At 50.4% G+C, this 22,483-nt stretch overlaps 1 protein-coding gene across 3 annotated transcripts in view; it reads left to right on the top strand.

The window, feature by feature from the left end:
* Positions 1-22,483, top strand: part of SSBP3 (single stranded DNA binding protein 3) — a 54,074-nt gene that overhangs the window by 19,036 nt on the left and 12,555 nt on the right. For all 3 annotated transcript variants that reach the window (XM_079313526.1, XM_079313527.1, XM_079313528.1), the window contains exon 5: positions 16,885-16,974. In XM_079313526.1, the coding sequence (XP_079169652.1) occupies positions 16,885-16,974 (90 nt within the window). The remainder of the gene's footprint in view (positions 1-16,884; positions 16,975-22,483) is intronic.

Below are 22,483 nucleotides of genomic sequence, written 5' to 3' on the forward strand. Positions count from 1 at the left end.
CTGCCGCCTTCTCTCCTGTATCAATGAGATAAACCTGCAGAGTTTTAGAGTGGTGGTGGAAATTTTGGAATCTCAAGCAGCAGAACATCAAGCAGTGCTTTCCCTGTTGATCATCCCCATCTTTCCTGGACCTCCAAGGGTGTTTGCTGTGGCAGGATCAGGGGAGCCAAGATGCTCAGCTCATCTCATAGCTCACAGCTGAAGGTTTCTTGAGGGCATGGCTGTGTGTCCAAGGAAAAGGGGTGTCAGGGGTGCACCCTGTTGGAGGGCAGCTCTGCTCTGTGGGTGTACAGAAGAGTAAATGCCTGGGGCTTGGAGCTAGTGGGGTGGTTTCAGAGGGTATTTGGGGATGTCCTCAATCACACCAGTGGTCAAGCCAGCTCCACCAAACAAGGAGTGGTGGGCTGGGAAGTTTGGAGGGCGGGGACGGCGCGTCGGAGCCGCGTTTGTCAGGATGGAAATAACTGTCAGCCCCATTCAATCTGTCGCCTTGTTCCCGGGGGACAATTGCAAAACAGGATTACTGGTACTTAAAAATTCATAGAAAACGTTTCTTATCACAACGTCATAATTGTTATGACTCAGAAGAGTAGAATTGCCATTTTCCTGTGCCTTTTTTCCCCCCCTCCCTTCACTTTTGTTGCATACCGAGTCCCTTGCTGCAGCTGCGGGATCGTCAAGAAAGGGGGGGGAAAAAAAGAAAAAAAAAAAAAAACCAAACCAGGGGCAATGCTTTATTTTATGCTAACTGCTGCATTTGACTTGAAAATGATGTCCCACTGGGTCTGGTGGTCAGCGTATTACGGCGTGATGGATGGCTGTCAGAGCGGCGGTGGCTGGCAGATTGCGATGGGTGGAGGAGAACAGATGCCCGGTGACTTCAGGGGCTTTAGCAGAGCCCAGGACTGAAGAGTGGAAAACAAAAGCAGATGGGAGAGCTCTGCCTGGGCTAACTATTCTTCTCTGGCCACGTGTCAGGGAGGGAAGCCGTGTCCCTTCTGTGCTGTTCCTCTGCGGTGAGCTGGGCTGCCCTGGCTGAACCCCACTTGACCTGGGCTCTGAGCCTACGTGCAGACCATCACTGCAGAGCTCCAAAGGGCAGCCTTTTACCCCTGTGAAAGAGCAGCTTGCTCTCCATTTGATGGTTCTTGTTAACCCTTGGCCCTGCTGATGGATCCGAGGCAAGGCCTGGGCAGGCTCTGGGGGTTATCCTTTCAGAGGGTGTCTGCTGGTGTATTTTGTGCTCTGCACAGTCTTTGGAGTTGGGCAGGACACCCTGTGAGTCTGGGTGGTGCTGATGGAAGGAGGTGAAAGGAGAAGAGTGAGCCTTTCCTGGCAAGAGCCTCAATGAAACCTTTTGCAGGTGCTGCTCTGCAACCCCTCATCTGCTCCATCTCTCCTGAAAACTTTCCTGCTTCTGCCCCTTCAAAGTCTTTAGAAAAGAATCTGCTCTACCCCATTTTGCTTCTCACATCTGTATCTCCTCATCTTTTACCCCTTCACTCTCTTCTTACCCCTCTGGTCCATCCAAACTTGGGCAGGTGGCTGCTGCCTTCCCAGCTGGTGTTTGCTGGGGATTGCAGGGTTAATGGTGAAATTAAATTTCACTGCTGTTTTTAAATTAATTGAATCATCAGCGTGGGTAACGGGAAACAGTGGTATCATAATGTATTTGATATGGGTCTTTAAGTCAGCATTTGCTGTGAGATCTGGAGCACTAGATCTTGGTGGAAGCGATGGCTTACTGATATATTGCAGTTATGGCCACAGTACAAAGGCTCCTGCTATGTCTTAAAGCGTTCAGGTCATGAAGTTGAGTTGGTTTATGATATGGTTGTTTTCAGAGCCTGCTTCCCACAGTGCTCCTCCATCATACTGGGGAAAACCCTGCAGCTGGCAGGAGCCAGCAGTGCTCCCAGTTTGTGATTCTGGGCTGGCCCTACATATCTGTGAAGATGCCCTTTTGGGTGACACAGGAGCTTTGGGGTTTTGCTCCTAGGAGTGTCTAAAGTTTTTTTCTGCTGGAGGAAGCAGACACAGGGGAAAACATGTTTTTGCCTCAAATCAAACTGTGAAAAGGCTTTTACTGATTTGCAGCATCATCTGGCCTTTGGTGGCCCTAGGGTGACTTCAGGGTCTGCCTTGGAGAGGAGAAGCTGTCCAGGCTGAGGGTCAGCATCCTCATGTGATGTCCCCACTGTGCTGGGGACAAAACTCCATTGTATGGGCTCCTCTTTTCTTGTCCTTTACCTGGTGGGACTGCATCACAGTGTGGTGCCTCGTGGTGGATGGTAGCACACCCTTCACTAGTGCTAACAGAGGGCTGGTGTTAACTAAAAAGTAGAAAAAAGTAAAGTTTTAGTGTATGTGTTGTGGAGCTGCCTGCAGGTTTCCACCCATGAGGGGTTCCTGCATCCTATCCCAGCAGCCTGGGACTGCTAGAACAGGCAGGATGAGAGGAAATGACCTCAGGTTGCACCAGAGGAGGTTCAGATTGGATATTAGGAAAAAATTCTTCACTGAAAAGCTTGTCAAGCCTTGGAACGGGCTGCCCAGGGCAGTGATGGAGTTGCCATCCCTGGAGGGATTTAAAAGCTGTGTAGATGTGGCCCTTGAGTACATGGTTTAGTGGTGGGCTTGGCAGGGCTGGGGGAAGGTAGGACTCAATGTTCTTAGAGGTCTTTTCTGACATAAATGATTCTATGATTCCCTCTCGTCAGCAACTTCCTCCGGAGATCACAATTGTATAGATGACCCCGGAGTGCACCTACAGCCACGTCAGCAGCACTGCCTTTCATAGCCAAAATCTCAAGGCTACTTAACCAACTGAAACCTCTCAGAAGCTGCCTTGATATGAATATTGATCTCCACATTTAACTCTGCTTTGCCCAGTTGATATTGCCCAGGTGGATGGCATGGAGGATGAGCAGGCTGCAGGACACACAGCTGGATTTTGGAAAAGGCTTTAGTGGGACACACCAAAACCCCTCAGTGCTGAAGAGCCTGTTCTGGTGCACTAGTTCAGATTTTGTGTAAAGACTTGCTTATTATTTCTGCTAGTTATGTCTCTAATGAGGTGAGACATGCCATATGTTGTCCATGGGGAGGGAGTGCCACAGGTGGGGCGGGGGCTGGCCTGGTGGGTAGTTGCTGCATAGAAGAGCCTGAAACTGCCTCAAACTCAGATTTGGTGAGCCAAGATTCCAGCTGATCTGTCTGTGCCATGGGCATTGGTGCCATGTCATGTCTCAGAGCCATCTACAGCCTGGCAACACCTTTTCTTGCTCTTCACTTCCCATCAGTTTTATACTTGCATTCCTTCTTCCCTTCTCTTACCCACAGCAGGTTTTTGCTTCACAATAAACTGATTTTGGGGCCAGGCCCAACCATGTAGCTCCTTTGCCTGCTCACAGGAGTAGCAGCCCTGGTCTGAGCAGCCCAGGCTGCTCTCTGAGCAGAAGTTTGAAACTAAACCATAGCAGGGTAGAGAAATATTAATTGGTGAGTCCTGAACTTAATTTGAGCAGGGCTCTGCTGTTTAAACAATTGTTGGAGCCATAAACCAGAAGCCCTTAATTATGGCTAATTATTTTCTGCGATGAATCTATATGGAACCTCCTCAACATGAGGGCTCCTCTGAAATGCATCAGTTGCATGTTCAGACATTATCCAGCCTGAATGTCCCTAATAAAATCAGAGCCAGAAGTGCTGCCTCCAGCCCAGCTGCCTGACCAGGCAGGAGCCTGCTGCCTGCAGTTTCCTTAAACCCAAGGGTCGAGGCAGGCTGCAGGGGCTTGGAGGCTCCCTGGGCAGGCAGCTGGGGACCCAAGGGCAGGCAAGAGCAAGACAGGAGCTGTTTAGGACATGGACTTTAAACTCTCTGGCATTTGGGGTTTGTTTAAAAACCAGCTAGGTAAATATTTGTGAAGCGGTTGGGATCCGGCTGCGGGGTCAGGCGCTGAGCGCAGCCCTGCGAGCAGCTCTGGCCTCCTGTGGATCCTGTCCTTCCATGGCAGAGGCTTGTCCATCCTCAGCCCTGCTGAGGAGATGGTGGAGGCAGTGCAGGACACTGGGCATCATCATTTGGGCTGTGCTTCTCTAGGGTTTGGGGTAAAAATGGGTGCCTAGAGGTCTGTCTCCTGGGATGTACTGATGTGGTGCTTCAGTGGGACATATTCAGAACAGATCTCCTGGCAAGGCTGCACTGTGCATCCCAGGGATGTCCCTTCTGTGCCATCCAGGTTATTCTGGGGCTTGGTGGTGCCTTTTCCTGATGAACCTGGAGATCCTGTCCTGTGCACCCCTGCAGGAGGGAGACTGCTGGGGATTGATCCTGCTGGGGACCCACAGTACATGCTAGGGCAGATAGGACCTGTGGCTTGCTAGGCAGGATGGCAGGGCAAGGGTAGTGTGTCAGGGATGGCAGGGCAAGGATGGCAGGAGAACAAGGATAATACATCAAAGATGGCACGACAAGGATGGCAGGGCAAGGATGGCATAACGAGGATGACATGATGAGGATGGCATGAGGATGGCAGGGCAAGGATGGCAGGGCAAGGATAGCGTGTCAGGGATGGAACAGTAGGAATGGCAGAGCAGGAAGACAGCATGACAAGGATGGTGCAGCAGGAAGGGCAGGGAGGGAGGATGGCATGACAAGGATGGCAGGGCAAGGATGGCAGGGTGGGAGGATGTCACAGCGAGGGTGGCAGGGCAGGAGGATGGCAGGGCACGGTGCGGCGCCGGGGGAGCGGTCCAGGCTGCCTGTACACAGCAGCTGTCAGCGCTGCTGCCTTCACCGCCCAGCCCCAGCCTCTTCCTCATGGCACAGATGGTTTTAACACTTTCCTGGGCCTTTTTTTCTATAATTAACTCTTGTTTGCAAGTGGGAAGACACTTCTTTCCTTTTGGCAGAGCCATCAAACTCTCCTCGGCGCGGTGTGCTTTTTTAAAGCCGTGGCGTATCTATCCCCCAACTGCAGTCTGTTGTTTTTACCAGGCTCTTTTAAGGCTCTGGGCTGCCCCCCCTTTCTCCTCCCTTGCCCGGAGGTAAAATCCGCAGGGATTGCAGGCGGAGGAGGCCCCAGCCAGCTCCGGCAGGGGAGCTGACGAATCCGGCCAAGGCGATACAAAAGCCGGTGCCCGGGGAGGGGGAAGATGGAGGGGCCCCTTCCCTGCCCCGGGAGCCTTTGAACCCCCCTGCTCCCAGCTTTGTGCAGCTTAGCAGGGTGCTGCCTGCACAAAGGGCCCTCATCCCTCCTGTCATTGCATGCTGCAGCTGGGAAGAGTTTTCCCAGGAGAGGCTGCTGCCCACCGAAAGCTCGGTGGGTGCTGGGGGTTGCTGTGGTGGGTGCCCTGTCCCACCGGGATTAGGGGAGGGAGGAACCCCAAAGAGCCTTGGAGCTTCATCAGGGCTTGGGAATCTGCAGGGTGCCCCAGGAGGGGTGGGCAGGGGAGGGGGGTTCTCTCCAGGCTTCACAAAGATCTAAAAAAACTGACTGGAATGCTGTGGGCTGTCCTCTGCGTTTTGGGGAGCTCGGGGTCTGCCTGTAGCTCCCTGTGGAGTTTAGGGGGATTTTGCTCTCAGGGAGGTAAAGGGCAGCAGCTCTCAAAGCTTGAAGATTTTGGGATGCTCAGCATCACAAGCTGGTGCTCCAGGAATGTCACCATGGACAGGAGGGTGCTGTGGGGGCTGTGCCACCAGTGTCAACCCACCATCCCATGCCTGGGCTCGTGTCGGGGTGTTGCAAGAGCAGCTCTGACTGTGGGGAGTGAAGGAACTGTTCTTACCTTATCAAATGGTGGGTGTGAAAAAAACAAAAGAGAAAAAGCCTATCAGGAAGTTTCCACCAACAATTCATGGCCATGAGCACCATGCCTCTGTTCCCTCCACTCCTCATCCTGGTCCATCATCCCTTGAACTCCACTCACCAGCCCTGTAGCCAGGTGTTTCCCAGCACTGCCAGTCTAAACAAGACCTTGCAGTGATGCTCAGCACTCACATCACTCCCTCCCCCTCTCTGCTGTCTGAAAGCCTGGGGCTCTTTTTTTTTTTCTTTTTTTTTTCTTTTTTTTTTTTTTCCCTTGCTCTCCTGACTTTAAGTTTTCCTGCCTCACGTACCAGTTTATTGCTGGGTCAGGGGGCAGGGGTTTGCACGCTGGTTTTATGGGGTCCCTCCAGAGCTGGCTTCAAAAAGCTCCCAGTTCATAAATGGGGGGGTTTGTATTAACCACTGTGTTTTGACAGGGAGAGGTGCTCTTAGAACAGAAATAATTAATGTTTTGTAAGCTTTAAGGGCAATGTGGCTTGGAGTTGCATCTAACAAAACCACTCTGTGCAGAAAACTGTGATTTTTTTTTAAAAACCCGTATTTTTATCAGAAATCCTCCCCTATCCCAATGTGCACCTAATCAGTTGTGCAACCCCAGGAGGACTTTTCCATGGGGAAGTCCTGCTGCTCAGCTGTGCCTGGATCACCAGTGCCAGCGACACCAAAGCAGTGCAGAGAGCTGGTGTTAAGGTAAATAAAACATGAGGCCACTTCAGAGCCGTGTTTCTGATCCCAAGTTCAGGCAGGCAAGAGGCAGCAGAGCAGGAGGGGAGGTGGTGTGCTGAATTCCCTCTTACCCCATGGATGTGCATCTCTTCTCCTCCAGAACATGCTGAAATGGTTAAAATGCCTCTTCCTGTTCACCCTCCCCCTCCCAAGAAATCCCAGCCTGCCAGGGGAGATCTGCACCCCCTCCAAGCTTGCTAAGCCCCTGGCTTTTTTTGGCAGTGGAGAAAGCCACCAGTTCTTGGGAACAACACTGAATTACACAGTGGCTTACGTCAGATTTACTCCTCCTGTCCTTTGCTCTAGCTGCTCTATTAATTTTGAAATGCCTTGAGCAATTATCAAACCTGGGAAACACTATTTCTGGGGGGCAGCACCCACAAATAACTGCAGTAAACCCTACTGTTGAAAAAGGGGAGGGAACACCAGACATGAGGCTGTGCTTGCCTGGATTTTGAGTGTTTTAATGTGAATTTTCATGTGTGTGTAGAGTATTTGGGGGATATCTCAGGGGTCTGGAGGGAGGATCACACCCTTTACCCACCCATACACCCCTTTTGAGGTTCAGAGCATTACTCCCAGGGGCATAGAAGGTGCAAAGGAGCAGCCTGGAAGCAGGTTTGGGATGTGAGGGCTCCATATGGCTGCAAGGGATTAGCCTGAGGGATTAGATGAGTGGAGAGGAGGGGAAAGTTGCTGCAATCTCCCCTCCCCAAAAATCCTCATCTCTGACCCCTGGCAGATGCACAGAGATGGTTTCTGGGGTGATTAGCCCTGCTTTGGGTCTGAGTGTGCCCCTGCAGTCGCAGCTCGCTCTCGCTGCTGCCGGGTGAAGCCATGCCTGGGCTGGGATCCTGTGCTGGCAGCTGGTGAGCAGAGCTGGGATTTTCCTCCTGCCACCACCTCACACCCACATCTTGCACCTTCCCTTGCACTTGATGCATTTCCAACCTGAGCTGTTTGCTCAAGGTGCCTGGAAAGAGTATGGGTGGTGCTCAATCCATGTTTGGACAGACCTGCTCCCCAGGGATGGATGAGCCTGGGACACAGCACTGGGGAAATGGAGTGTGTTGTGACCCTGCTGGTGGCCATCCACTGCTTGGGGAGGGTCACCACCACTGCTGTGGGATGCAGGGTGTTCTGCAGCTCCAAACTGAGCAGTGGAACACTGCAGGGATGCCAGCATGCAAGGTGTTCTGTGGCTCCTTTCCTAAGGCAGATGTCAGTGAAAAGGTCTGCATGGAGGGCAGAACGTTTTCACCATTTTTCAAACATCACCGTGGAAATCATGGGAATCATGCCCAAGGCAGGATGGCTTTTCTCCATCATCACTCAGTCACAAAACCCATCTTGCTTGGGGTTGGGGTTTGCCAGCAGCTTTCCTCGTGGTGCTCCAGTGCTGCTGTCCCAGCAAAGGCTTGTTGAGGACTGGGCTGGCTCTTGGAATACAGCTGCAGCTTCATGAAGGATTTCTAAACCCTTACTGGCTTTTTGGGATGAATCAAGGATGCAGAAATACGGAGGGTTAGTTATGGCAATGCTCCCAGGAGGGTAGTTCCTATAGGATGGGTGTTACTTGGATAGTGACAAAGACAAAAGCTCATAGCCATCATTGTTACTGAATACAGCAGTCCTCAAATCTGCTCTGAGTCCATCCATCCCAGTTAATTTAGGGCTCTGAAGGCTGCCCCAGGTCTGGCTACAGCAGTGCTGGCTGCTCCCGTGCAAAGTCCACTGCCTCCCTCACCATCCACCTCCCCAGGGTTTATAGGATGTGCTGGACTTTGTCCCCATGCAGCAACTCACAGCCCTCAGTTAAGTTCAGCTGCCACCTCCACCTCAATTTAAGGCATTTCCACTCATTCAGCAGCATTTTTGATGGAATATGCTGTGCAGAGAAGGTGCTACAAAGCACCATCAAACAACGACAGAGCCACCTTTTTTAAAACACTGATTTCCTTTTTGCTAACCTGCTGCTTTGTTAGAGAAGGAGATTTTTTTCCTTTTTTTTTTTTTATTATTTTGTTTTTTAATTATTTCCTTTTTTTTTTTTTGAAGATCTCTCTGTGGTAAAACTTCACAGATCAGCAGGCAAACCCATCAGGGGCCGCTGCGAGCGGGGCTGGATGCTCAACTGCCTCGGTGGGAGCACAAAACCCACGAAAGGTTACAGCACTGCTCAGAAAGCTCTGTAACCTTTCACAGGCTCAGACAGCCTTTGTGTCACTGCACGAAGATGGTGGCCACGAGCATCTTGTCAGGGACAGGCAGATGGTGTTCACCTGCTCCAGACCAACTTCTTTTGCCCTTTGCCTTTGGTGTCGGGGAATAATGCCGGGGCAGCTGCTCGCAGTAAAATAGGCTTAAGCAAATGGGATATTTTGGCATTCAAGTGCACGACAAGAATGGGAGTATTTGCATTAATTCTCTCCTCTCTTTCCCTGCGGCGGGAGAGGATGGAGAAAACTGGGATGTTTTTCCCGTGGGGTAAAGCCAGGGCTTGGTTTTCTCTGGCTGGATTGGGGGTGGGAAGTGCTGGATGCTGTACTGGGGTGCCAGTGCTCCATCCCACAGCACCCAACTGCCCAGACAATGAGAAAGGATGTTTTTCCAGGCAGGTCACGGTGTTTCCCTGCACTACAAGGCAGTTGCTGGGAAAGGGGCTCTCACCCTCTTCCCTGGATTCCTACAAGGGTTAGTTACCAAGCATCACTGGCTCCCCGTGCAAACTCACAGCTTGTTTCGTGTTATTTTTGATTGCAAAGAGCAAATGATGAGATCAACTGGCAGCAAGCAACACAAGATGGCAAAAATTTGAGGAAAAATAAAAAAAAAATTGAAAAATACATTTGTAATTTGCCCCCATCTTTAATGGGGAAATCGCTGCCGGACTCCAGATGCCTTTGGGGTGTTTTGCCAGTGGGATTGGCAATATCCTCGTTAGTTGTCAGTAAATCCTTTGGGCAAGTTAAAACTAGTTTTCTTCAAATGCACGTGGTGCAGCGGTGTGGCATTTTTCTAAAGTCACGGGTTATTATTATTTTTCCTTCTTGAATTGGATTACCAATTTAAATCTAGCTTTTCTTACAACCCCTTCCAAAATGCACTCAGCAGTTTCGATCTGGAAGAAGGCAGAGGAGCAGAGAACAGCAGGCACTGGGAAGCAGAAATCCAGCTGCCAACACCAGCAGCCTCCCCTGCACCTCATCACCACATTATTATTAGTTTTTTTGTGAGAGTAGGCAGTGTTTTCCTTAGTCCAATCTTTTCAAAGGCTGGTAACAGAGAGGACTTGATTTTAGCTGTGATGCTTAAGGGAGGGATGGAAGGTGAGCTGGTGCATATGACACTGAGCATTCAGCCATGCAATCCCACATAGTTACACCCCAGAAACTGCAGCGTGGAGCAAGGGACATCACTGGGAGTAAAGTCCTGTGGAACTTGAAACCATCACAACTTTATAGTGAAATTACCTCTGCCAGCATCTTTGCTTGCTGGGAGCATCTCCCTTTTGCTTTTAAGAATTGTGATGTTTTTTAAAATCTGAAATTAATATGTGAACTTTCCATCAGGAGCACTTTTAGGTGGAACCACTAAGTGTCCAGTGCAGAAGGGAATGCAGGTTGTTGGTGCAAGGAGCTGCTGGGTGGCCCTCACAGAGCTGAGCATCCCCCACTGATAGATGAGCACAGATAGATTAATAGTCCTAAGCAATTGCATTATCTAATGAAAACTTTATATAATTATTTTATATAACTTTTTTGGCAGGTAGACCCTGAAATGGATGGTATTGATTGCTGGAAAAGAGCCTGGCCTGTCTGTTGCTGGAATTATTAGAGGAGAATTGATAGTAATTAATACCTGTGTATTTACAGCATTTTCCAGGGTGCTAATTGCATGGACCCATTTAAGCTGTTTGGCAGTGGGAGGGTTCATACCCTGGTGCTCGTTCACTGGTTTGAAGGTGTAGCTGGACATGGATCCTGTGCTGGGGGAAGATGCTGGCAGTGGAAAAGCCAGGACCATCAGCTTCACCTTCACTCCACACCAGGGACAGGGGCCACTCCACAGCACTGCCCTAAATACCAGGGTTGGGGTGAATCTGCACACCCAACCACATGGTGTGAAACCCTGGAGTGCTCTCCTCTGCAAAACCCTTCCTGAGTCAGGAGCAGCACTTCCAGCAAGCCCAGCTTCACTTCCCACAAGTTTCCCTGTGTAAACCTCCCGGTACACACGCGTGTGCAAAGCGGAGCCTAACTGCATTTAGTCTGTCCTACACCTCCCATGCTCATCCCCCCCTCCCCTCTCTCCACCCCCCTTTAATTCGGTCGCTGTGAAATTTTTGCAGCCCTGCCAAGTTATTTCCTTGGGATATATTTAGAGAAAGCCAGCTCAGCAGAGCGCGCTGGGTGTTTGTGGAAGGATGTTTGTAAATGTTAGCAGGAACGCTGGCGGGCTGGCGGAGCAGATGTCCACGAGATGCTACCAAGAGCCTTATTTACAAACTTGTAAATGACTGAAGGGGTTTCCTTCCCGGGGATAAGGGGGACGCCGACTTAAGAGATTAAAATCCTATTGTTTCGTGGCCAGAGCTGCTGTCTCAGATTATCCTTTACAAGGGAGGGGAGAAAAAAAAAAAAAAACCAACAAAAAAAATCCCTGTATTAGCTTGAAACACCATTCAGCTGCTGTGCCTTTTTTTAATGGTTTGGGTTTTTTTAAGGCTCAAGGAAAATACTGGACTGGGGGTTGTTTCTTTCTCCATAATGGAGAGGGAAAAGTTGCCGAGCGTGGCTGTTCCTGAGCAGGGTGTGTGCTGGAGCTTTGTGTGCTGTGCAGTTTGCAAGTGATGGATTTAAAATAAGCACAAAAGGCTTGTGCTGTTGTACAAGTGTAATTAAGCTGAACTTGTATTCACGGTGTGGTGTCCTATGGGAGCACAGGGATGGTTTTTGGGTGGTTTGGTGATACTGCTATGAGCCCATTTATTCTCTTTTGGGGTTTTTTTTTGTATCTTGGGTACACACAAAGCTTCAACCCAGTGCTCTTTTACCTTCTCTTACCCTAAAATAAACCAAAATTAGGTTTGTGTTGTCTTCTGGAGCATCCAACCAAGTGGCTTGCACTGGAGAAAGCAGAATGGACTCCAGCATACCCTGGTTGGAGAGAACACCATGCCCCAAAAAAACCCTGATCCCACCTGAGAGGCTCTGCAAGCACCACGGTTTTGAGGTGGGTGCCACAATGGGTGGCACGTGGGCTGGCAGTCACACTCCCAGAACCTGCAGCAGGCTGGTGGTGTATTTATTTTGGTGCACCTGGATGCAGCAGGCAGGATCTGAGGGTTCGGTCCAGAGGATGCCGTGTCGTCCTCGCCGCCGTTAATCGGGTTACTGCGAGGTGTGGGAGGGTTCTATTATTAAATTTTAAACCTGGCTATATAAGATGAAGGCAGCTTTAACGAGATGAAAAGGCTTAACTGGAGTCCAATTAAATTCTGTATTACCTGTTTACGCAGCCTGCTTAAGTGCTGACCCGCACACTGGTTTCTTCTTCAGGCTCCAAAGCTTGTGCTCTAGGCAAAAAAAAAAAAAAAATCAAAGGACACAGATAAATACCAGATCACCAGCATGTCCTGAGCACCCCTACCTACACTCCTGTTCTCCTACCACAGGCAGCTGCCCTCAAGTCTTGTGCTGCTCCCACAGTGATTGCAAGGTGTGAGATGCAGCCAAAATCCTCTAGTCCACTCTTCTGGAGAGGAGAGAGGGCAAAAAGAGCTGGAGCTCAGAAAGGAAATACCCAGCCATCCTTAGTTTGGTTTTAGTCTGTGCCATGAAGATAATTTTGCTCTCCCATGTCACTGCTGGGCTGATGGAGGCTGTGCCTGGCCAAGCAGCCAGTGCTGGTGGTGGTTCCCACGAATGGAGCATCCTCTTGGCATGTTATTTTTATTAAAAGTGTTTGGTGAAAGCCAGCATAGGATGCAAGCTGCTCACATGGAGTGTGTGATGGGAACACCAGCTTACATTTGATGGCAGAGTTACTACCAGCTGTTGCAACCTGTATTTCATAGGTGGTTAACAGCAATCACTGCTTGTGTTGGTGGAGCACGGTGGGTTTGGGTGGGTGGTGAGCTGGGGCTTGGCTGGTGCCCTGCTACAATTGCCTCACCATGACACTGAGAGCTGTGCAGGATGGGCTGCAGTGCCTTAGTCCACAAAGGAGATGAGGAGGAAGAATCCCTTCCAGCAGCCCCATGTGCAGACAACACATCCAGAAACTGTCCCACGCTCTCTTTTGTAGGGTGCTGCCTTTTATTAGTCAGGTACCTAGGAGCAGCAACGCTCTGGCAGTGGCAGTGATTTCAACCCACCTGCTCTGCTTTTCTAAACTCAGCCCCCAAAACCCTGCAGTGCCTCAGGGCTGCTCTGGGGCCAAGCAGGGCGGGGGGCAGGAAACAGCTCGGGCTCGCCGCACCCTGCTCGCAGCAAACCCTCACGCCCAGCAAAGACCTCAGCCCTGCAGTAAAGAAAGTAAATAAATAAAAGCACCAGACCACAGCTCCTCCCAGGGCTGCGGGATGGCCGAGGTGAGTTGTGTTCCCAGCTCAGCCTGCCTGGGAAAGCAGATTTGGGTGATGCCAGAGTGCTGGTGGGGATGCTCCAGAGGCTGGGGAGCTGCGTGGGGCAGTGCTTCTTCCCTGCTGCTCTTCAGCACAGTTAATACAGCAGAATAACCTGCTTTCTCCTGAAGGATTAGGTTAAGAAAACAAGATGGCTTTAATAGCCCTTTTACATCCTGCATAGATTGTAGCTGAAGACCCTGACCAGCTTTGTAGCACAGCCAGACAGCACATCTTTTCCTTTTTTCCCTTTTTTCCCCTCCATAACCTGATGCCAGCAGTCTGTGCAAGTGGGCTCCCATCGATAATTCAAGTGCCCAGCTCCTGGCTGTGCTGTTTTGTCCGATTTCCATTGCCTCCTGACCTCCATCCTTCTTTATTTGCAAAGCTATACTCGCAGGCAGCGGTAATAAATCAATTAATGACTCTGATGAATCGTTTAATGGCTGACAAAATAACACTACAGTCAACAGCTTGGATCTCTACAGCAGTACCAGAAGATGCTGGTTGACTCAGGGTAGGGAGACGAAACAGAGACTGTTAGCTCAATTAGTGCAATTAGTGTGCGATTTAAAGGCTTAGACGGCATCTGCTGGCGTACCAGGCCGGTGTGTTAACTGAGAGCTTCGGTTTGGAAGCGAAACACGGTGATCCAGATTGTCATTCCACTGGCTTCCACCAAAAAAAGAGGAAAAATACCAATGTATGTGGCAGGGAATTAAAAATACATATGTGTGTTTGTGTATATAGCCGTGCATGTGCTCCCCAGGAACACATATATATTGATTTCCAACGTAGGGAAAATTTGCCATCTTACAAAAGGCAAATGAGCTGGCATGCCAGCATTACCAGAGCTGTCCTGGCTCATTTCTGGCAGTGCTTTCCATGGGGTTCGGTGGAAGGAAATTTGGGATGTCACATACTAATGGGCACCTTCATGTGGCTGACGTGCTTCTGGTTCAGCTTCAGCTTGGTTGTGGTGGCACAGCAGTTCCATGCCCATTTTCTGCCAGCTTCCATGGCAACTGCACATTGTCTGTACCTTCACCAGGGAGATTCCATGGGTTTTAGATACTCACCTAAAGAAAGAGCTTTGGAAAGCAGTCTGCAACCAAGAGTCCCTAAAAGGAATTTCTGGGACAAAATGTTGAAAATAAACCACGTGGGAGGAGCTGTGTAGCCAAAAAAGTCCTGGAAGTGGGTGCTGGAAAGCCCTCAGGTTTGGGTGCCGACCCTTAGGGTTTGGGTGCTCACCCTTAGGGTTTGGAAAACTTGTTCCTGCTGTCCTTTTTTCTTTCATTTCTGGTACACCCAAGTGTTCTACAGAGCTGCTCCAGCCACGGCTGCGCTCCCATCGCTTCGCCAGGGCTAAAGGTGCCTGGGTGTTTACCTTAGCAGCGGTGATGGGGAGGGGAATAAAAAAAGAAATAAAATGTCACTTCGCAGCCTTGTAAATCATTCATCAAGGGCTGACCAATTTGGCTCCCATCCTACAATATGCTCAGGGCACTTGCGGGTTTTTAATTACCAAGTTCTGCCAAGCGCCACATGTGCGAGGAACTTTAAATCCCCGTTTACGCTGCGAAGGCATAGGTGAGGTTTCAGGGTGTTTAACACGGAAAAATACTCTGTGGTTTTGTGGAAAAACAGGCATTTGCTTCAAGATTTTCTTTGGCTCCTCTGCCTTTCTCCCTCTGCTCCCTGTTGCAGAGGGGAGGAGAAGAGCAGCGTCCTTTCCCCCCAGATCCCCAAATCCATGTTCCTCTTCACTCCCCACCACTTCGGGATCCATTTCGCTTCGGGAGATTCCCCAAGCAAAGGATTATAGTGTGCTGGAAATCTCTTGAAACCATAAAATATCACCTTGGCAGCTTTATTGCAGCGCTTGCCGCCTTGGGAGAGAAGCGTTTTGCGTGATAGAGGGTTTAATAAAGGAAATTCCAAATGGGCTCGCTGCAGTTTGGGGCTCAGTCTTATATATTTTTGCATTAAGAACCGTCATCTGCTTTGCAGAGAAACTGCAATATGTTCATGGCCTTGGATTAAGATTTGGTTTTACTTTTATAGCTGACCCACTTGGGGGGATGGAGGGAGGGGGAGAAGTGGGTTCACTCCCTCTCCCATCTATTTTTGCTGCCGTCTGATGTATAAAAAGAGCCTGAAATGGGCAGGCTTATTTTTCCTGCCAGGACTTTTTTTTTTTTTTTATTAACTGTAAAAACACTCAGATCTGGCCTTTGCTGCTGATTGGGGGAAGGCTGTTCGGGTTGCCTTGTTCAGGGGCACAGGGAAGCGTGGCCTGGGCTGTGCCTGGAGGTGCAAGACCCTGTAGCCTCAGGGGAAATTTGTTATTTCAAGGAGGGAGGCTCTTACTGGGGAATCAGCCTCCTCTGCTGCCTGTGACACTTGCAGCTCTGAGATGCTGGGGTGGGAAAACCAGCCACTCATCTGGCATGGTCCTGGCCTTCATCCCACATCCTGCACGCCAGCTCCTGCTGGAGAGCATGACAAGGGGCACAAGGGATGCCCTGGGAAGGCACAAGACAATGATTAGTCTGGTGCTGCTCCCCTGCCTCTGCAGGGCTTTCTGGTCAGGAATACCAAGCTTGCCAACCAAACATGAGGATCCTGTCTTGGCAATCCTCAGTCCTTAGTAATCATCCTTCATTTTCCAGGCTGCCCTGACAGCCTGGCTTCCCCCTCTGCTCACATCTTGTGGTTGTTGCTGCATCGGATGCGGTCGGGAGCCGGGGCTGGCTCGGCTGCTGGTGGGACGTGGGGTTTGTTGGGTAAAACCAAGCCTGAGCAGCCTCACATGTACCCCATCTGTTCATGGGATTTCCTCAGTGGAAAATTTTTCCACTATGGTTTTAGGTGGGGATGTCTATCCTAAAAATTGGTGGAGGCAGTAGTTCAGTGATCCAAATCCAATTAACACCACTGAGAGGTGCCTGTATAACTGCCCTGTAACTGGAATGGGGGTCACTTGGTGGTGGGCAAAGTGGGGTGCACTTGGATGGCACAGGTACTGCTCCTAATCTCACAGGGAAGTGTCACCACCAGTGGCTTTTAGAGCAAGATCTTTTTCTTATATTTTCCTTCAGAGTAGGAGCTTCCCATCATGCTGGTGCTTTCCCAGATGAAGTGAATAAATACAAATAGGGATGCTGAGAGGAGCAAGTGGGGTGTCCAGGTACCCCATGTCTGTCTCCATCCCTCCTTTTTGGGGCTGGAGCTGTGCTGATGGCTCATTCTGGGTGGGGCACAAGGGGGAATGTGGAACTCCACAGGTTGAATGCAGTGAATTTGGTAGTGAATAATAAAGCCTTGGCATACTGGTGAGGTCAGGGAAGCATAATTTTCAAAGGACAGGACTAAACCAGCAAGCATGGTGGGGAAGTGGGAGAGAGGCATTTTAAAAGCTTTCAAACATCTTCTGCCTAAAATTACATATTGGATGAGGCTCCTTGGTGGATTAGTGCCTGGGTAAATGAATGAACAGACCCCAGAATCATCTCCAGGTTCTGTGGCCACCTCCCCTCTGGGTGAGCCACAGAGGCTCACAGCTGTGAGCATCCTCCACGAGGTAAGATACTCAGGAGATCCAAGGCAGATTGACTCAGTGTCAGGAGAAGGTGGCATTTTTAACATGCTTTTGTCATAACTCTGACCACGTTTGCCCTGGTTTTGTTCCTGCAGAGCGCAGCTGCTGCCCCGAGTCCCGTGCTTGGAAACATTCCCCCGAATGATGGGATGCCCGGGGGCCCCATCCCGCCCGGCTTCTTCCAGGTAGGCTCCTGCTGCTGCCCCCTCCACACCACGCACGTCTCTGCTTTGCTCTGGGTGTCAGCGCTGCCCTGCCTGTGTTGTTTTTTGGTTTTTGGTTTTTTATTTTGTCCCCAAGAGGATGCTAGGGAAGCAGCATGCCTGCACAGCTGACCTGTCTAGGAATAACTTGTGTTCTGCTGTCCTTCCATGTTTGCTTTCTATCTTTTGTGGCCTTAAAGCAAATTCCTTTCTTGCTCGAAGAGGTTACTGTGTATTTACAACCAGTGTTTTTTTTCCAAAGCTGCTTGGTTTGTGTTTGGGTTGGGGTTGTATTTGTTCTCCAGTCCTAACAGACGTGTGTAATTGAAAACATTCTGGATTTTGATTCCTGAAACTTTTTCCCCCTCCTCTGGTTAACCACTTGATTTTTTCCAAATGCAATCACTGAATGCATTAACAAACCCTGGCTGCGGCTGCAGGCGGGAGTGGGCTCCAGCCAAATCCCTGAATGCCATGGAGGCACCTTGTAAGCAAATAGTCCCCAAACTCCCCTCACTCCTTCCTTATCCCACAACAGGCTCTGACAGAGGAGGGGGTAATGTGTTTGGAGTGATACTGGCAGAAAGGATATCAACAAGCACAAAGAAAAGGAGTTTTCAAACCTTAAACCTTGGGTGTTTTCTCAGGAATCTCTTTTCCCAGAGTGAGCTGCACTGGTTTGCAGCAACATTAACTTTCGGTGCTTTAAAATCCTCCTGCTTGAGGATGAAACACTTGTTCATGTAAAAAATGGGATAAGAGTTGAAAGGAATATTTGTTTTGGCAAGCTGGGCTTTTTTTAATCTGGGCTTGTGATTTGTATACGGGAGAACCTCTCGGGCAGTAGACAGGCGAGCTCGATAAGGAGCTTGTGATTTATTGTGGCGATATCTGAGCGCGATATCGGCGATTGCGTTTGTGTGGGAAGGGGGAAGCAGGGTCCTGTCTTTTTCTTTTTTTTTTTTTTTTGAGAGAGAGAAAGAGAGATCCCATTTCCTGAACATGCTTCTGACAGAGTAAGAATACCCGATATTGATCGGGAACCCTAAAACAGGGGAACGTTGTAGCAGCGCTCGGCGGCAGGGCTGAAGCCAAGGGCGGAGATGCGATCTCGCAGGTCATAGCTGCTGCCAGCAATCCCAGTGCCAAGCTGCTGCTTCCAACAAATGTGTCTCCAAAACGTCCTGATCTCCCCCCACGGTGGAGCTGACTGTCCTTCGGGGCTTCTGCTTCACGCCGAGCTGCGAGGGCTGCAAAACTGGCATGAATTTAGGGCAAGGCATCAAGAGTATGGGTTTGGCTTTCCCAGAGTGGGAAAGGTGAGGAAGAGGAGTCACGTCTCTCCAGACTTACTGTTCATGCTGCCGTGTCTTCCCGTTGACAGCCTCCAAGCTGTCCCCCCTCTCTCCTTTCTGCAAGCAGCCCATCCTAGCTCCCTGCCTCCCATGCAGCTGGCCCAGGAGCTACTGGGGAAAGGGGTGGCTCAGAAGCAGGAGTGGATCCTGAAACCCCAGATAATGTAGTAACACCAGTACAGGTTATGCTGCCCATCCCCAGCAGTGCCAGAGGGAAGAGAGGATGGGTGCCGGTGCATATGGCTCACATGTGACATCTCAAGGGCTTGCCTTTCCTGAAAGCCCTCCAACATCTGGTTTCTCCTCCCAGCCCTCGGAATGGAAAGCAGAAGAAAAATCCCACCTTTTAACACAGTCTGAACATCGCCTCCATGAAAGCCTGTCTGATTTATTGCGGGTGCTGGAGCTCATTCCTGCTTCAGGAGATGCTGGAGAGCAGTTCTTGCAGAGGTGGGATGGAGGCTCAGTGTCGACCCAGTCATAGTTTGAGTCTAATTTCCTATCTGGAGGAGATTAAAGTGCCTAAATTCAGAGGGCAAAAACAAAAAGGTCACAGAAGATAGAAAGGACTTATCCCCAATGCTTGGTATGCCAGGCCTGGCAGTGAGTGAGGTGGTACAACCTCAGCCAGTGCCATCCTCATGCCAGGAGAGCTCTGGAGAGGGCTCAGGAGTTGTCAGCATCTCACTCTTCTGCAACAAGGACCTGCAAGGGGTATCTCCAAGGGTAGCAAGCTTGGGCAGATAGTTTTTGAGAGGAATTAGAGAGCCTGATCATGTCCAGGCATGGTGGGGAGTCACACAGGGAGCTAAGGAATGAGTCACCAGCAAAGCTCGGGTAGCAGAAACTCCGCACTGCCACCCTGGGGGTGCATGAACCTCCCAAGCCCTGCAAGGGAGGATGTCCACACCAGGTTGGCAAAGGGAAAAAATTATATGGACCATTCCTGGGACTTTGTAGCCCAAACACATGTGACTTTGGAGGAGAAGGAATGCTCCAGGAAAGGGAGAAGCAAGGAGGACTCCAGGCTGCAGTGCCCATCCACAGCCACTGCCTTGCAGTGAGATTCCCTTCCCAGTGCCAGGGCTCAGCAGAGACCTTCAGGCCAGGGGCCAAGGAAGTGCAGCCTGCAGAATCTCCCAAAAAGATTGGGAAAGGAGACGCCCATGGCACTCTTGGGTTGCTGGGACATTTCATGGTGCCAGCCATTGGCCAGCATCGGCTGCACTCCGGACAAAAGGTTGGCTGAGTTGACGGCCAGCATGGGTAGATGCTTTTATTTAAATCTCTCTCTTTGTCCCGTTGAGATGAGCAAACAAACCCTCTGCTCATCCTCCTAAAGGTCATCAGAGGCGTTCCTGCTTTTGTTTTGAAAGCTGGATTGATGCCGGGGTGCAGATCCCTCGCAAGAGGGACTGGAGTGGGGGGGGGTGTGCCAGGGAAACATAGGAAGGAAAACAAAAAATTGAAAACAATTAACACCACACCTTTATACCACTAAATAAATGGGTGGGGGGGCCGAGTCAGCAGCCCCCCCCAGCCATGCCTGCTCTCCCAGCACAGAGTAGCCCGTGCTGATGAAATGGAAAGTTGACCATAAATCAATGTCGGCGCTGCGTTAGCTATGCATCAGCGGCTCGGCGCCGAGATGCACCAAAACAAAGCGCCGGCTGCTCCGTGTTCCCACACTGCCCCCTAATGCAGACAGGCCTCTGCAGCTGGGGAGGACGGGGGCTCCAGAGCCCGGGGGGCTCCCCCCACACATCCCCTGCCCTCCCCACCTCTCCTCCCCGCGTCCTGGAGACCTCCCTTCTTTGGGTGAGGATGCCTGTGGGGTGAGGATGGTGAAGCCAGGGACAATAGGAAGGGGTCCATGTTGTCCTGATCCCTCCTTGGATGCCACCATTTTCCCCCTGCTGTCCTGATGGCTCAGTGGGATTTGCCACTGCTCAGCGGGTGCCACCAGTTCTGGTCAGCCGGTTCCAGTGAGGCAGCACAAGAGCCATAAAACCAGGCTGCTCTTCCCAAAATCTTGGGGTAGAACTTGGTACCAGCCAGGGTTTGAAGGATGGTAGCCTAAAAGCTGGAGGAAAGGAAAAGCAAGCATCAGAGAAAGTTTTTTTCTGGAAGTTTAGTAGGATGCCCGAGGCTTTTGTACCGAGCGTCTGGAGCATATGGTGGGATTTGCAGTCAACTTTCTCTCGGGTGCTCCAGCCAGATGGAGGTGACTGTTCTTGGCTCTGGCTGACACGGGTTTGTTTCCTGAAGAGCTTGTGTTAAACATATTCCTTAAAACCAGGCTTCTGCAGTTGGGAGCCCCAGCTGCAGGCGAGGCAGAGCTCCTGCCCACGACTGCCTTTCGCTGTCTGCGGGGGAGCTTGGCCGGCCTCGCCTCACCTCGCCTCGCCTTGCCTTGCTGCCTTGCCTTGCCTTGCCTTGCCTAACCTCGCCTTGCTTTGCCTTGCCTTGCTTTGCCTTGCCTTGCCTTGTCTAACCTCTCCTGGCCTCGCCTTGCCCTGTCTCGGGAAGGTCCTCACCCAGCACCACATGCTGGAAGTCAGCTGGGTCTTTCTCTTTTGAAGTCAACTGGAGCATCTCTCCTAAAGGCTCCTTCAGAGATATCTCTTCTATTTTCTTGACAACTTGCAAAACATCTCTCTCCTTCAGTAGAAATAAATCTCCTCTCCAATAAACCCAGGCATGGCTTTAATTAATATCCATCTAATTTATTTTAGTATTTTCTAATGTCAAAACTGGCAGGCAGGGGCAGGTATTTTAAACACAAGATGCCTCCCTGTTGCTAACTCGAAACCATCGGTGTCTCGTGGCAGTGATGCTTTGCCTTCTCTTACCATCCTGCCTTGTTCTGCCACCCCCAGAGGTGCTTGAAAATGTTTTTAAATAGCAAAACTCCCCCATTAGCTGAAAGTATGTAGCCCATAAAACATGATCCATTTGTGGTGAATTACGCTGGAAACATAAATTGACACACACAGAGCTATGATCGCTCCTGCCATTTTCCATCTTTAATATTTTACAAGAAGTTTGAGGAGTCGAGCTCTTGAAAGACAGAGTGGAAATAACCTGATCTCTTGGAAACTCCCTGTAGGAAGCAGCTGTGGCAGCAAACTTTGGCTGTCCTGCAGGCCAGGTTGGGTCTTTAAAGTCCCTGGAGTGTAGAGGAGAGAAAAAACATGAGGCAGAGTGGAGGTTGGGGCATGACAGCTGTTGGAAACAGTTTCCTCTAACACCATTTTAGCTGTTGGGTTTTTTTTTGGGGGGTGTTTTGAGGCAGCTACAGGAAGATGAAGAATAACTCCACACAAAGAACGTCCAGTTTGGAGGGAAAAAGAAAAAAAACTTGAGACATTATGGGGTTTCTCTGGTTAGGGACATTGCTGGTTTGGAGATGAGAGTGAAGCAATTGCAGAGCAGGTCCTGCTGGCCCAGCATGGTGTGTCAGAAAGAGCTGTTCCACAGGGATGTGATTCCTGGGCTGGATGGAGGGATGTGGAGGAAGCAGGACAGCATGTGTTCAGCCTCCTCCTTTAACAGGAGTAGTTAATAACTGCTAAACACAAGAAAAAAGGGATGTTCTGTTTGGAGCCCACATGTCATCTCTGCAAAACACTTGTCTCAACTGCCATGATCCACTGGGATCATCTGCTGCTCCCTCTGCAGCCAGGCAATCCTGTGCAAAAGGCAACCACTCCAGCACGGGTCCCAGCCCTGAAACATCTGCAGATATTTATGGAGATGACACTCTCCAGAGGGGCTGTGTGTTTCTGTCAGAGCAAGGCAGCCGTGCTGAGGGGGCTGTGGTTTGGAGTGAACATTTTGGATGCTGCTACACAGAGAAAGCAAGAAAATAAGGAACAATTTAAAAGCTGCTTTCAGCTTCTCCCTGCCTGCCAAAACCTTTGCACAAGCTGGGTGTCACCTTATCCAGAAGTGTCCTCTGGGAGCAGTACCACATGGGATAGTGCAGGAGTGAGGATGCTGTGGCACCGAGCCTGGAGCATCCCTTGGTGTTGGGGCAGGAGCTCACTCCAGGGGATGCACTCAGCAGCACAAACAAGGGATGCTCTCTGGGTCCAGCTGCCACAGGGGATTTTTTTCTTCTGGTGAAAATGCTG

Source organism: Erithacus rubecula (assembly GCF_903797595.1).
Source record: "Erithacus rubecula genome assembly, chromosome: 10".
In the NCBI taxonomy this organism is placed as follows: Eukaryota; Metazoa; Chordata; class Aves; order Passeriformes; family Muscicapidae; genus Erithacus; species Erithacus rubecula.